At 37.9% G+C, this 15,599-nt stretch overlaps 1 protein-coding gene across 1 annotated transcript; it reads right to left on the reverse strand.

Annotated features, from left to right (window-relative positions):
• Window positions 1–1,295: 1,295 nt before the first annotated feature.
• On the reverse strand, window positions 1,296–14,701 carry LOC122664098 (protein ARABIDILLO 1-like). The gene is made up of 12 exons (XM_043859787.1): window positions 12,755–14,701; window positions 12,497–12,655; window positions 12,317–12,400; window positions 12,066–12,197; window positions 11,550–11,677; window positions 9,002–9,089; window positions 8,455–8,549; window positions 5,286–5,349; window positions 3,495–3,670; window positions 2,697–2,918; window positions 2,048–2,132; window positions 1,296–1,916 (listed from the first exon to the last, which is right to left on the reverse strand). The coding sequence occupies exons 1-12, from the start codon at window positions 14,105–14,107 to the stop codon at window positions 1,740–1,742; spliced, it is 2,763 nt and encodes a 920-aa protein (XP_043715722.1). The 5' UTR covers window positions 14,108–14,701; the 3' UTR covers window positions 1,296–1,739.
• Window positions 14,702–15,599: the final 898 nt, after the last annotated feature.

Here is a 15,599-nt window from a genome sequence, read left to right on the forward strand (position 1 = left end):
AGCTTGGGGGAGAGAGAGACCAAGAAGCATTCTTTTTCCTAGGTTATCACGCTTTTTGTTTCAAAAAACCACTAACATATTTAAGAAAGAACATACCAACCGTACTGGTCATTGAGAGAGAAGAAAATGATCTTTGGGACCACTAATATAAACATATTAAGGGCTAACCTAAACCTATCCCATTTTAATAATCGAGTGGGAAAATGCCAATTGGCCCAAATTAGAGAAAGAAAAGCTTGGGCAGGTTTGCTAAAAATGGAATAATTGTGGATAACTAGGAATTTGAGTTCATGTGGATAATTGATCATCCATGAGGGCAAGGGTTCATCACTGTTTGGCTAACAAACAATGAAACTGCTAGATTCAAACTCTTAACTAATTAAAAACCATCCTCCCTGCACCTGTTCACATTCTAACTGAACCATTGCCCATAACAAATTTTAAAGTCAAAAAGGGAGGCAGATTACCATGAATTACCATTTCCAATATCTTGAGTTCTGTGGCTTGTGTCATCCATAAGGATATAATTCTATCTTTAGGATTAGAGACTTAAAGAAGGATGAATGATGCAAAGATGTGCTATTACAGAGCTGACATAAAGATACTGAATGAGGCAGATGGTGGACACTGGACAGGACTTGAAAGGAGGATTTATACAAGGAAAGATAAATGCATCACTGCAATACGTGTGACTGGAATCACTTCAGGGGCAAAAAGAAAAAAACAAAAAAGAAGGGAGACAAGACCCATGAGAAGTTAACATCAACTACAACAAAAACTAATCAGTGTGCATGAGTGTGATGGTGCAAGGAAGGTTCAAGGAAAGTCTCCCTATATAACAACAAGAGAAGATTAATGATTTAAAGGATCATATCATATCTGATCTATGAATAGAGCACAAAAATGCAAGAGGATCTAAAGGGTCATATATGACCTATGGATAACTTAGAAATGTAGTAGTAACCTTTAAGCCAGAAAAATTGCAAATGAGTCTGTCAGAGAGATTATTGTCTCCAACTCTCCATGAATGCCAGGGATGGACAAACTACAAATTACTGTTGGATAATATGTATGGCTACTGAACCAACAAAGGCATCATGGTGCACTGAGGAAACCAAGGAGTCTTGGCATTTATAAGAATGAGTAAAGCCATCAGCAGCAACACCTTAGTGCAAACATCAAGGCACCAATCCAGGCCCTACTCACTCATTTGCAAGAAAGAAAGTACTCAAAAATGAAGCCAACAATCAGAAACTGATAAATATTTTCTGCAAGAGTTTTTAAATCCTAAATAACTTAAAAACATATAATTATGATATAACACCTTTCTAATGAATATAGAATGCAAAAATGATTGATACTGGTCTATTGACACCCCAGTACCTTGTACATGCTAAGAACAAAATGAACAAAAAAAAGAGGGAGGAAAAATCACTCGCACACCAAATTTCTAAGGACTAGAAAAGGTAAAAAGCAACAAAAAAGGGGGGGCGGGGTATGAGATAAGACCAAATCCACATCCCTGTTTCTTGATTCTCAAGAACACCAAAGACCGGAACTAATTGTGCAGAAAGATCCACATGAGCACATGGGAGCAAGCCACACACCACTTCTTGACAAATTTAGTTTACATTTGTGCAGAATATATACCACCACCACCTTGTAGGACTACTCAAGAGCAGAAAGCCATTGGCACCTGAGGTAGCAGTTGAACTTTTTGCTTCTGTCATATCAGTCCTTCATAAGGACGGCTCTACATTATGGTGCTCAAGATTCCGGAGTACAATCCTTGCAAATGTTTTGGCTTCAATAGGAGCCGTGGCCGCTGCAGCTGCAGCACGTAGCACCCTAGCTGCTCCAGCCTTCTGCAAGAGACCAGCGTGGTGCACTGCATGCCGGCCCCCTGGGATGGTAAACTGCAACAAGAGTAAAGGAATTCATTTAAGACAAGAAATATTTTTGTCATTTTCACCAACACTTGGAAACAAAAATCAAAGAAATTGACTCCAAACAAAGCAGATCTAGGTAACAGACATACTGTCCTTACCTGGAGAAGAGCAAAAGCTGCACAGGCCTTTAGTATGGAAGAAGAATTTCGAAGCATGGTAACAAACCTTCCAATCTCAGCTCCGCTGAAAAATCGATAAACAAAATAAATAATAATAAAGATAACAACAACAACAACATAGCCTTATCCAATTACAAAGATAAAAATAAAAGCCATAAATATTTAAGGAGTGGAACACATTAAGTTCCAAAATAGTACATCAATCCTGCTAGGCACCAGTAACATATTGAAATGACAATGCCCCATGATAACACACGCTAATACGTCAGACCGACATTGGTTCATATGATAAGAAAGGATGAACAAATAAAAATGAAATCATTACAGAAATAGGAAGCATGTATCAAAGAAGACCAACATAAAAATTCCACAAGTAAATTTTTCTTGTTTAAACATTGTTTTTAGGCTTCAATATGTTAATGTATAGGATGTTCACATGAACTATGATTGGTACAAAAATCCAAAAATTACTAACAATACAAAATTTTCGGGTCAGTCGAGCACTGCATGTTTACTCCTCATACTGGCAATGATGTCCAACAAAAATGGGGAACATAGAATTACAGCAGTAAAGCAATCAATAGAAAAATTTGTATGTATACGAATGAAATGTGAATGAAATAAAAACCTGCATCTCAGATGCCCAGCTTCCTGAATACGTGCTCCTTCAGCTACTTGTGCCAAGGCTGCAGGAGCTGATGATGAAGCAGCTGTGTAGAAGGTTTGTGGATCAGAAAATGTAAGCACAAAGGCTTCAATGTGCTTCAAGGCCATCCTCCTAGCACCATCTAAGCTGACACTCTTTGAAACACCTTCTGATGAAGACCCTATCAATGCAATTTCATCCATCCTGCACAGAATATGCATAACATTTTAGAAAGTATATAGACCATTAAGCCAATCCAAAAAGTATGTGTACTAATGTTTTCAGCAGTCAGCACATCATCCAAAGTTAATCATCAGTTAAGCAGTAGACCATGCAAATGCCCCAAATATGCATACATCACAGATCAGTCCAGCTAACACCAACCCAATCCATGATGGATTAGCCAATCTGGATTTGGATTGATCATTGGACCTCTGATACAAGTAGGAACAGCCCCAGCTGACCAACCCTTTATACCATGCTCTCAGTTAGATACCATGATTTTGTACCTGAGGGCACCATTCACATCATCATGCATTGACACCACGGAACAAATACATTTCATACCATTTACCAACTTTTGGCTTCCCTGTTAGAATTATAGCAGCATGTTGACAAATGGATAGAGTGACATTAGGTTGAAAAATGGGGACCTTGATGATAAGTAAACTCGGGAACATACAAGCACACAAACGCATACAGAAAAGGAGTTTCGGTTGGGGAGCAGTGAACATAGACAAGGTGATCATGTTAAGCAGCATAACCAAACTAATAATGTACCTCCCATCAAACATGTAAGCTAATGCCAAAGCAGCCATAAAGCGAGCCATTTTTGATTCTGACGAAGAACATAGATGAACAAGAGCTGGAACTCCCCCTTCCTCAACAATACGAAGAGCATTGCCTGGATTAAAAGCAAGGTTCCATAGTGCCCCAGCTGCAGTCTCATGCACATCCTGTAAAAGTAAAAATTGCTTAATTTACAGTCTCTTAGTATGCAAAAAGTACTTCCATTCAAGGCCAAATGATAACATTTCTCACATAAGGGTTCTAGTCAATATACACTTATATGAGTATCTGTACAAAGATAAAAGCACACAGACTTGTATTTGCAGACCTCAGGTACCACTTTCTCAGAAGATATAGTATTCAATGCTTCAACCCCAAGCATTACTAGGTAAGGCAAAAGTTTTAATATGTAATACCATGGGACACACTGAAAGCAAGAATGAACATGCATTATGCAGCTACTTAAAGCTAAAACCCGACTATATCACTTATTAGAGAAGTATAGTTGCACAGATAACAAGAGCAAGCAACCTTATTTCATCTTTGAGTTGAGTAAAAGCTCCTACAACAAAAACACACATGCATGCTCACAAGCACATGCAGCACCTTTGTATCTAAGAACTTGGTCAATAAATGATCTAGACCTTGGTTCATAAAAGACAGAAAAATGATACAGGAATAATTGCAGGTCCCTTTTCTTTTAAATCATAAATTAAATAAAAAATTTATTAAAGAAAAACAGAAGATAGAAAGATGGAACATGGCTCAGAAAGCTCAGCCTCTAACCAGCAAGAAAAGGACAAGAAAAAGAAAAGAGAAGTACTGGCATCTCCATACTAAAGGGAGTCCAGACGCATATCAGTGGTTACAAAAGATCACCATTTGTTCACTAATTTACAACAGCTTGCAACAGCTGCATCGTAAACAAGAGTATGTTAATCAATGGAAAATTACTTTATTTATTTATTTCTATATTATTTTTAATTTCTTTTGTCTTATTTTTTTGCAATGGTTAATTTTGCAGCACCAGCACCAGCACCATATACAATACATGAGAGGCTCATGACCAGCCAAAGGCGTGAAGTGCTGCAGTGTAAAACATCATATGCTGGGAGAACACAGTAACACTTATATAAATCCTTCATTTCCTTTTTTTTAATATTATTATAAAGATTAAAAGAAGGCCAAGACTACAACATCTTTTATTACTTCAACTCATAACCCATGAAACACGTAATGTCATTTTATGCACGCTTAATAGTGTCAAAAACAGTGCTGTAATCTTTCCATTCCCCGTAGAAATAAGATACATAAATTCTGATCCCACAGACTATTCCTAACTTTGATTTGACCAACACTAAAAACAAGATTTAATAGACACAAAATTTATAAAAACTTCAGGGCAGCCTGGATGAGCTTTTGGAAGCAACTTTTTGGCTTCCGGAAGCAATAAAACAACAATTTTTGGCTTCCAGATGCCATAAATCTCTCCCAAACATGGCCTTAATTGGTCACAGATAACCAAAAGTTCCAGAACAAATAACACACTTCCATTCCCCACAGAAGAAATATATGCATAATTCAGTAAGATACATAGATTCCAATCTAAAAGCATTCAGGAGGCAGTCCCATATGTACACATGCCGGTTGACCAACCCTCTTGCCCAATAACTAACTAGAACAGTGAATAAATAAAAACAAAGCAAACAATACCAATAATGAAGGAAAATAAAAACCTTCACAAGGACAGAAAGAAGATATTAACCAAGATGGAATACTTACTTCAACATCTGACCGTGCCAGTGCAATAAGGGGTGCAACACCTCCTTCCCGTCCAATAGCAATGCTAAAAAAAGAGAATAAATAAATAGTAGTAGAAAGGTGAAAGGTGATTTCCTTCTCAGATTATGGGAGAATTTTACACAGAATACAATAATAAAAGGACAATTCCAAATTGCCAATAGAATCATAATTAAAATTCCTTGAGAAAGATTTTACTAAAATTTGAAACTGCAAGCTTAAAAAAGTATAACACGGTTAAACAGAAAATCATAACTAAATTACCTTTAAAGCCTCTGATACAAGTTTTTTAATGTAGCGGACCCCAAATAGCTAGGAAGTGATAAGATGATTGGTGGACAGGTCTGGGAAACCTAGAAAATTATCCTAACTGGAAATCTGGAAGGTAGGAAGGCTGAGATGGGTATCCAACTCATACATCTCAGCATAAAGAGCAGAAATTCTCAACAAGTACAGACATAAATAAAGAAATAAAAAAAAATTATATGTACAGAATTTGATGTTATGTATGCAAAGGAAAATTTAATAAAAGAAACATGAGATCAGTACCTTCTTTACTGTCCCACGGGTTAGAATGCTGTGAATAAGTGCTAAATCACTACCTAACTCCACAGAATGTATTCTGAAGGTCTCCTTGTTGTTGGTAGAAGAATATCCAAGGTATTAAGGGGGCTGAAGTTGAGAAAAAAATTGGAAATTTTGGGACTGATACAAGAACTGGTAAGAAATTTTGCAATAATCACATCTGGGCAAGAAGGAAAAATTGGGTTTCTTGGACAACTGGTTAAGTAGGGTCAATGGAATTTGGGATACCACATCTTTCATCTCAAAAAAATACTAAGACTGGGACAGATTATTATCATAATCAAATACAAATAATAGAGAAAATGGATAAAAAAGATCTTTTTTATTTCACGATTCATCAAGAAATCAACCCATCCAAGCAAAGGTTTTGAATGTGTTTAGAAGGCCTCGTTGTTAGTAGAAGAATATCCAAGCTATTTGGGAGGCTGAAGTTGAGACAAAAATTGGAAAATATGGGACTGATACAAGAACTGGTAAGAAATTTTGCAATAATCAAGTCTGGGCAAGAAGGAAAAATTGGGTTTCTTGGACAATTGGCTAAGGAGGGTCAATGGAATTTGGGATACCACATCTTTCATCACAATCAGTACATGTATGATTTATTTGGGTTTATGGGGCTACTAAAGTTGAAAGAACAACAATGAATTTTGGGGATTGAACAAGGATGGTTTGTTGTAGATACAGAGAAGAAGATAAATTTGTATCTTGCCTTCAAACCATCTTGGATTCACTCCAAGAATTGCATAGTCACTCATGCTGCAGAAAGAAAAAGTGTCACAAGTTCCAAATACTTTCATTCTTCCGTTAATGAGTACAAAGGGCCTCATAACATTACACAACAAAAACAGTTATTTCCTAAAATCATGGGTTTTAACTTTTAAGTTTCGGTCAAAACTTGTTTCAACCTTATCCAAGACGAAACCAATGTCAAAACTAGTATGTACCAGGTTCTGATCCTATTTCGACAGGTTTCCCAACTTTTGCAAGTTTTGACACTGCTAAGGGGGATTTTGCCAAAAAATTGCAGTTTTTTGCCAAATCACTTGACTCCCTCCTACTTTTTGGTATTCTTCTACTCATTCAACCTTCTACAGCTTGGATTTGTGTGATTGAAGCTTGAAGGTAATGTTTTTTTACTTTTTTCCCTCAAATCTAATTTTTGGAAGAATTAGTACATAGACATAGTGTTGGGCACAAAATCTGTCATGGGATACATATGTGCTGCATTCGGCGGAACGTCACCAACATCTTCAGTGGTATGCAGCTAGTGGATTAGACCCGCCAAGACACTCCATATATTGAGTGGTGAGAGTTCAATACATGTATTTCCCTAACCTAATGAATGTTTTGATTGTTTTAATTGCATATTTACATTTCCAGTGGCTAAATTATATGTAATCAGTGTTTATAAAAGAGAGTGTGTACAGCAGCATTTCAGCATACACTAGCAAACTTGAGTCCAAACTGCAAGAACCATTTTGGGTGGTTTTTTTGTGAAACTAATTCATGGAATAGGTGTAAAATGGAACAAATAGGAAGCACAAAAAAACTGGTCAAAAAACCATTTTCTGGGCCTCAAAATCTAGGTTTTGATTGGCCCGAAAAATCCCAAATTTCAGTTAGAACCCGAGATATCTTGGTTTCGGCCATGGCCGTAACCAGCCTTGAAACCAAAACCTCAATCCTTGTCTAAAATAACTACCCATATAACCTACATATAAAACCTCTAAACAATTATTTCCTAAAATAACTACCCATATAACTACAACATAATAACAACACTACAACAAAATAAGATAATAATCTGGCCTCAAATAGAAGTACAACAAAATAATAAAAATAACTACACATAACACTGGTCATCTAGCCATAATGAAGTGACATGTTGCTGCATGTGTCTGTGTCTCCTCTGATAAGTCCTAAATCCTTGAGTGATGTCCTCATCAATGATAATATTGTCAGAAAAACACAAAATATCAAGTCCGGATTCATTGAAAAGACTTGGCAAAAGTTTCCCCCACCGAACAATCTACTAGCATTCTCCTCCTTCAAAAATCATTTGTTTTGTCAGGTATTATTAAGTATCCATGGGGAAGTATTAAGAAATCTTGTAGGACATTTTCTATTACCAGATTTATTCATTTATTTATCTATTTATGCTTGCTGCAAAATTTAATGCTGGGATTTCTTCTTCTTTCCCATTGCTTAGCCAATTCATTGACGATTCCTCATAAAGAGAAAGGCTCAAGGGTACTTGTTCATTTTACTCCCAGCCTATTGTTTGTATCAACTCCAACAAGGGCACAGGAAAATGCAAACACTCATTGAGAGCTCAAGAAAGTAACATAGGTTAGTAGAACTAAGAAAACTAAAAATCTGGTAATTGAAGCCAGAATGCTCTTCAACCATGCACTAAATTTCAAGAATCTATTCTAAAAAACAGAGCATGCAACAACCAAAAGAAATGCTTTCAGGCACATCCAAAACTTGTTTTAGGAAAGAAAATGTATAAAGTAATGCACAATGTGACAATACCAGGAAGAAAAATAATATTTTCCAGACATACCTATTAGCTTCTGACACTGACAATCCCCACAAAGCACCTGCAGCTCGTTCCTGAAGACCTTGGGAAGCATTTGAGCAATTCTGTGCAAGAGAAACCTATAGACCAAATATTTGTTCTTCATATTGATTTTAAGTTCAACAGAAAATAAGCTAAAAGAGAAGCAGAAAAGTTGCAACTAAGATATAAAGGTAAACTTAAAGTGGACAGGCCATAGAAGAGTTCATTACACTCCGTTGATCCCACTTAGCACCAGTGAGTATTTATATTCCTCATTCATTCTTTTCTTTTTTTCTGTTTTTGGGGAAAGGCAAATGGGATGAGCAATTGATTTATTCCTCATTATGTGTACACCCAAATACCAAAAAGAGTGGGAGGGCAAAAGAATCTGAATTACAATTTCTGCAAATGGACAAGGGCATGAAACATTTATTCAAGCAATCGTTTTGTATGTAAATTGAATATAAAAAATTGTAAGTATATTAGTAAACTCAAATAAAGGTTGAACAGGACTACTAAGGTCCGGTTTACACAAAAGATATAAACATACCAAAGCCTCAACACCACCAGCTGCAGCAATTGCTTCTCGATTTCTGTCATCAAATGACAAATTCCACAAAGCGCCAGCAGCCTCTTGCCTGTTTTATGAGTAAATATGAAGTTGTCATGGCACCAAAACAGGTAAATAAAGCACCTCCCCCCCCCCCCAAAAAATTCTCTCTCCCTTCTACAAAGAATTAAAGCACATAAAGTTTAGAATTAGAGACCAATATATCAATTAAACTATTTAAACCCACAAAGTAAAGGTAACAGGATAAGAATGTGAGAAATTTTCTATTTCTATGTAATCAGATCGGCTAAATTAGGAAACCAATTGATACATTAAACTTAGACATTCCATTTGAGATAACCAAATAAAATAGCAATGTCAATACACCAATTTTTAATTAGAGAGAGAGAGAAAGAGAACAATTTTGATGAAGAGAATATAACCCAGATTTTTCCTTATTTTTTTCCAGGGATAAATGCAAAAAAACTCAGATTGTCAGTCTTTTAAATCGAAATGCCCAAAGAGAGGGAAGGGAAGTGTATAAGTGGTGCAACTACAATAGTGGATGGATAGAGGATATTTGTCAAGATTGTCAATTCAAATTATACTCCCAAAGTGACTGTTTCCATTATCACAGTTAAAATTATCTATGATAAAGGATAGATTGATTATTCAGTAAAATGTCAACCAGAGTTCTGCAAGGCCAACATACACTCTTCTTTTTTATGAATCAGGACCAACATATACTGATCTAAGGGGAGAGAAAGAGAGAGAGAGAGGAACACCAATAGGAACAGTTCTTACTTGAAGAGCAAATTGGTGTGAAACAGTAAAACGTATTTGATGCCAAATTTAGCTGAGAAAATCACATTTTATAATTCAGTTGACTAAAACAGAGAAAATAAAGGGGCAAACCTAGGGGTGGCAACCCCAATATGAAATTCAATTGAGATAGCTTGATCAGGCTCAACTAAAATGAACGTCACCACTGTTGATAACTAGACCTCCAATGCAGGCCAAAAGCAGTAAATGCTAAGTTGCCTGGACAGGTGGATACAAGAAGGAAGGATAGAGCAAAGCATTTTGTACTGGTCCTGTTTCAAATTTCCAGGTCACATGGCTAGAAATGAGGGAAATACTGGAAACTAAATGCAATCAGAGCCAAAGAATGACTAGAGATACATGCATCAATGGAAAGGCCCAAGATAGACTTAAATCAAGTCATAATGACCAACCCCCCCCCCCCCAACCTCCCAAAAAAAAAAAAAAAAAAAAAAACCATGCGGCTATCCACTAATGATCAGAAAAAAATTCTGTGAACGACAACAATAACTACAATAAATACTCCACATATTTGAGAACAGCATGCATGATGAAGGAGCAATTTCTTGGACCAGGCTAAACCCGTTAGGGGACCCATATGAAAACGAACCAGATCGAAGTGGATTTTTAAGGTCAGTAGGATATTTAGGAATTATTTTATTTGGAAAATATATGTAATCTTTTATTTTAGGGTAGCTATTAGACATGTAAGGAAGTTTCCATTTTGAGTTTTATTTAGTTTCTAGTTTTGTTAGTCTAAGTTTTAGGAAGTAACTAGGAGTCTTTATTTTCTAGGTTTTATAAATAGATGTGTAACCCAACGATGGAAGTAGATTTTGGAATGAAAGTGTTGAATGGATTGGTTACCAGAACAGTACGAATCAGGTTGTGAGACCTCTCCTCCCTATCTCTCTCGCCTCATTGTTCTTCTCTTTTCTTCTATTTTGAACCTCTCTCCTCCTCCAAGTTCTTCCCTTTTATTTTCCCTCTCTTGAGTTACTCCTTGCTGGACGGTATCACCAGATTCAGGATAAGGCCTCGCTGAATCACTAAACCTAGTCGATTGGCCCCAAGCCGTAGGCTTCTTTCCCTTGAGCGAACCAACTACCCAAGTTTCAATTCCTAAGCCTTCCTCCAACCAGAGATTGAAGTTAAGTTTCAGGCCCAGACCTACTGTTACTGCCAGGCCTTGTTTCAGAGATTTATTACCTAGTTTCTGGTGGCAGATTCGAGTGACTGTTGAGTTGGTTTAACAGGTTAGCGGGTGAGGAATCCTCCCCTGAAATTTGAGTTCAAATCGATCTTGCTTGAAGGAGTATTGTTGCTCGAAACCATCTTCTCCCCTGCTGGTTCCACCGTCTGCAATTCTTTCCAGGTTGAACACAAAGTCCTTCCCCACGATTCTTGTGATCTTATTTTATTCACCCACTTTCCATAATTACCCTTCTCTTCTCTAATAATTATAACTTGTCCCTTACCTTAACTTTGCTTCCAAGTATGTCCTTACACAATAAATCTAACTCCTATTAGATCCTACTTTTTTTACCTATGAATTTAACCCTTAGGAAATTCTGGTTATTAAACTAGATTGCCATTGCCCTTCTATCATTTAGACTTATGCTGATTGGGTGGGCCCATAAGCAATCCGAGTAGGGTTTTGAACCCCGGATCAGCATCAATGCGTTGTTTTATGCTTAGTAATTTTAGAAGAAACAGAGTAAATTACCTGACACCTTCATGTTGGGAGCAAGTTAGTTGCACAAGTGCTTCAAGTGCACCTGCTTCTTGTCCAACTGCAGCATTGTTACTGTTACTATCTCCGTGAGCAGCCAAATTAGCTAAAGCACGAGCAGCCTAGAAAGAAATCAGTACCAACAACCTCTTTTTACTGTAACAAAGAAGATATTGAAAGAAATAACAGAAAGTTCTACAGGGATAACTTGGAGGCCCCTGAGACCAAACCTACCAAAATAAGGAATATATCTTTTCCAATAAAGATCTAATATAGGAATAAATTGTTTTTCAATAGGTCTAAGAAAGGAATATTCATGAGGGGGAAACCCTACAAGAGGAATGGGAGGCCAGCTGATTTAAGTTCAGAAGATAATAAGCGCATCTCAACCTAAACATAATACATCCACAATGACTTCGTGTCGGAATAGTTGTTGTCTTACAGATCCCATTCCATGCACCATAAGATGAAAGGTCAATAATTTCTCAAACAAAAGGAGAACAGTGATACCTGTTCTTGCACTCCCTCGTACTTGCAAGACCGAGCAAGCATCACCAAAGCATGTACACCACCTGCTAGAGCAACTTCCATGCTACATTTATCATCAGCTGCCAAATTTGCGAGCGCACCAGCAGCACGTTCCTGACATCAACCAAAAAAACACCAAATCAATTTAATCTTCTCATACAGCAGCACCAGAACCAAGCACAAAAACATTCCATCATCAGAACGTAAATGATCCACAATAAGCAAGCACATACAAGAACTCCATCACCACCGGAGGAAGGCCACTTGAAGATAAGATCCACTAGAGCTTTTACACCACCTGCCTCAGCAATGGCACCCTGGGGGGAGAAGGGAGAGAGAGAGAGAGAGAATTGATATATAATAACCAAAAAAATTGGAATAAAGCATCATCAAGGAGCTGCAGCAAAAGTAACCTTGTGCTCCTCTCCTACAGAAAGATTCCAAAGTCCGCCAGCAGCCTCTTCAGCAACCAACCTATTCATAGACCTTGCTAAACCAGCAAGTATATTGATCCCTCCTTCTTCTGCAACAGCTTTTGCAACTTTCGCATTAACAGACAAGTTTGCTATAGCCTGCATATCTCAAGAGTGTAAAACAGTCATCTGAATTTCCCTGATTACATGCAAGAAGCAAGCTCAGAAACTCTGTTAAACTCAGACCAACACTCTTACCTTTGCAGATTCTGACTGCAGACCTTCTCGATAAGATTTTGCAAGATCTAGAAGTAGACGTATTCCACCATCCCGCATAACTGCCTCAGCTCTTCCACAATGGACTGTAGCATTTTCATCATCAATGACAACAAACGTAGCAAGTCCTGTAGCCGCTCTTTCTTGAACATCCTCCTGTGAGCTCTGAATTAGATTCAGTAACAATGCAGCCCCTTGCCTGAGCCAGAAACTATCCAACCCCTGTGGGTTGCACTCAGCAATACGCAGCAGTGAATGCGAGAGAATCCATTCAAGCCAAGTCATAAGCTCATTTAAGCTTTTATCCCCAATCTTCAAATTCCTCCAATCCGAGAATACACTTCTATCATTGTTTGTAATATCGGCGAATAATGAAGCCACTGCTTTGAAAATGTCATTGAAAAGAGCAAGTAATAACTTACCCTTGTGATTATATGCCATATAGTTGCCGCCTTCTTCAAGAAGGGTACAGTTAAGGGCACACAAGACCTTCAAGCTCTGTGATGAGGACAACAATCTCGAAACAGCACTGGAGCTTATATCAGTTCTACAAACATCTAACCCAATCAAGTTGGGCAGCTTACTCCAAATCTGCGAAGCTGAACTCCATTTGATGTTTCTTGTCCCCGCAACTGATAGAAAACGAACTGTGACTAAATTTCCCAATGCCACCTCATCAACATTCACACAGTCCATGAAACCAATCTCTGTCAGCTGCCCACAATTCTTTGCCAATGCATTGATAGCATCTCCATCAATGTCCCGAATGCCCGAAAGCCGCAGCCTCTTCAACTTAAGGCAACAGAGAGCAACTACTTTGATAGCATCACTACTGATCCTGTCGCAGAAATCTGGCCCAAGCTGGAGGCTTTCAAGTGCCTCATGCCGAGCTGCCATCACAGAGAGAGTTGCATCACTAATATCACGACAGAAATCTCCACTGATTTCGCGTAAACCACGTGCCTGGAGATTAATTATAGCATTGGCCGCCTCAGCCCCTCGAAATCGGAGCTTCTGAAGCTTCACACAACGGGAAGCCATGGAAGTTGCTGTAGTAGCATCACACTTGTGGGCACGAAGATCCAAAGAGTTCCATAAACAAGCAGAAGAACCCAAAGCCCGCCATGTTCTACAGGTCGAAGCCAAGCTTGCCCGGTCTCGATAATTCAGACATGAAAACAGCTGCACAACGGTATCATCAGGCAAGCTCGTCCAATCAACCTCCCCATCCCTCTCCGAACTGGTGCTCTCATCACCGATTCCCGAGTGACCTGGCGCAATTGTCTTCTCCTTGTCCTTCGACTGTGGTCCCTTCCTCCTCACCCTTCGAGTCATATCTTAACCAAAAACCCTTCAATTCCCACAGACTTACTGAACAATTTAACCCACCAAAACAAAGCAAGGCAACCTCATCAACCCTAACCCTCAAACCAGCGACTGAATTGCCACAAAAACAAAGATTTACATGTTATATAGAGATGTGGGCGTATAAGCTATACAAATTCGAGCATAAATATCCAACCCAACAAAATCTTTTTTCTTAAATTCTAATGCCTTTATGAGGAATAAAATCAATAGCACATAGCAGAAACAGATTCATTATTCTCGTACCTCAAAACATAATCTTCTTCCAGTTTTGGTATTCTATGTAAAACCCTAATCTTCCAAGCTACCGTAATCACAATCCGTGCCCTTTCTTTCGGCGGTTTCCACGAAAATGAAATTTAGAGAAGAAGAGGAGAAAAGGGCGGTGAAGCTAAGCAAGAATTGGAAAGAAAAGGTGTAGATGATAATGCAGAGAAGCAGAAGCCAAACCCTCAAAACTGTCTGCCCTTCTCTCCTTTCTTGTAATTTGATAGTAGCATCACAGGAAGGCACAGAATTCTGCCTTTGGTGGTGTGAGGAGGTCAGGAGGGGCTGTGGTAGGGGTGATGGTCTATATATGAGTTTATATACTTTCTAGTGCTAATTTCTACTAAATGCCAATACATCAAATGCAAATTCATATATTTGTTTCCAGGGACTAATGGACTATATTTTAGGAATCCTTGGGATTTTTGAAACTTCCATTTTTATGGGTGCGAGGGAATGTTGGCAATACACACTTGACTTGGGTTTGCAAGAGGATCAAAAAGACCTTCTTATAAGATTGTTTCAACATTATAGTTGAATCAAAATTTGTTGGTAAAATTTTAAATTCAAAAAAAAAAAAATTTGATATCAATACATTTAAAGTTGTGTTTGTGTATGTTACACTTTGATAATTAGGTCAATTTAGAGTTTTAACATACACACTTTGATCAAATTATGCTTACATATCATAGGCATGTTATCTCACATTTGAGAATTTTTTTTCTTTTGGTAAAGAAGAATTTATTAAGGAGGACATGAATAGCACGAGACTACATTTACACATAATTCATGAAGCCAAGGAGTAGAATTTGGCCAATCTATCTTACATGTCATCGACAAAGCCTTCTGGGCACAGGAGTGCGCAACTCAAGTCACATCCCTTGGGATAAAACTAAACTGACAATGATCAAAGTTAGCCAGGAGACAGATGTCTTCATTGATAGGGCGAAGTTGCAGGGTGATAGCTCGATTTGGGCTTTGGCATATATGAAAATTAAAACATAAATAAATAAACAACAGTGTTGTACATATGTTTTATCATTTTGATTGTGTTGCTTTAATGTACTATTGTCATTGCGGAATCTCTATATATTTTATGGGAATGGGTTGGCACACCGTCGAAATGCCACAAGCTCGTGCCAGCTCTCTCTCTCTCTCTCTCTCTCTCTCTCTCTCTCTCTCTCTCTCTCTCTCT

Source organism: Telopea speciosissima, chromosome 6 (genome assembly GCF_018873765.1).
Source record: "Telopea speciosissima isolate NSW1024214 ecotype Mountain lineage chromosome 6, Tspe_v1, whole genome shotgun sequence".
Classification (NCBI taxonomy): domain Eukaryota; kingdom Viridiplantae; phylum Streptophyta; class Magnoliopsida; order Proteales; family Proteaceae; genus Telopea; species Telopea speciosissima.

What these genes read in the sequence shown, in the direction of transcription:
- LOC122664098 (XM_043859787.1), bottom strand. Translation starts at nt 14,107, where the DNA reads ATGACTCGAAGGGTGAGGAGGAAGGGACCACAGTCGAAGGACAAGGAG. An exon ending in TGCAGTCAGAATCTGCAAAG is followed by an intron (nt 12,656 to 12,754) that starts GTAAGAGTGTTG and finishes TGAGATATGCAG; the next exon opens with GCTATAGCAAACTTGTCTGT. An exon ending in CTGGTGGTGTTGAGGCTTTG is followed by an intron (nt 8,550 to 9,001) that starts GTATGTTTATAT and finishes TTTGGTCTATAG; the next exon opens with GTTTCTCTTGCACAGAATTG.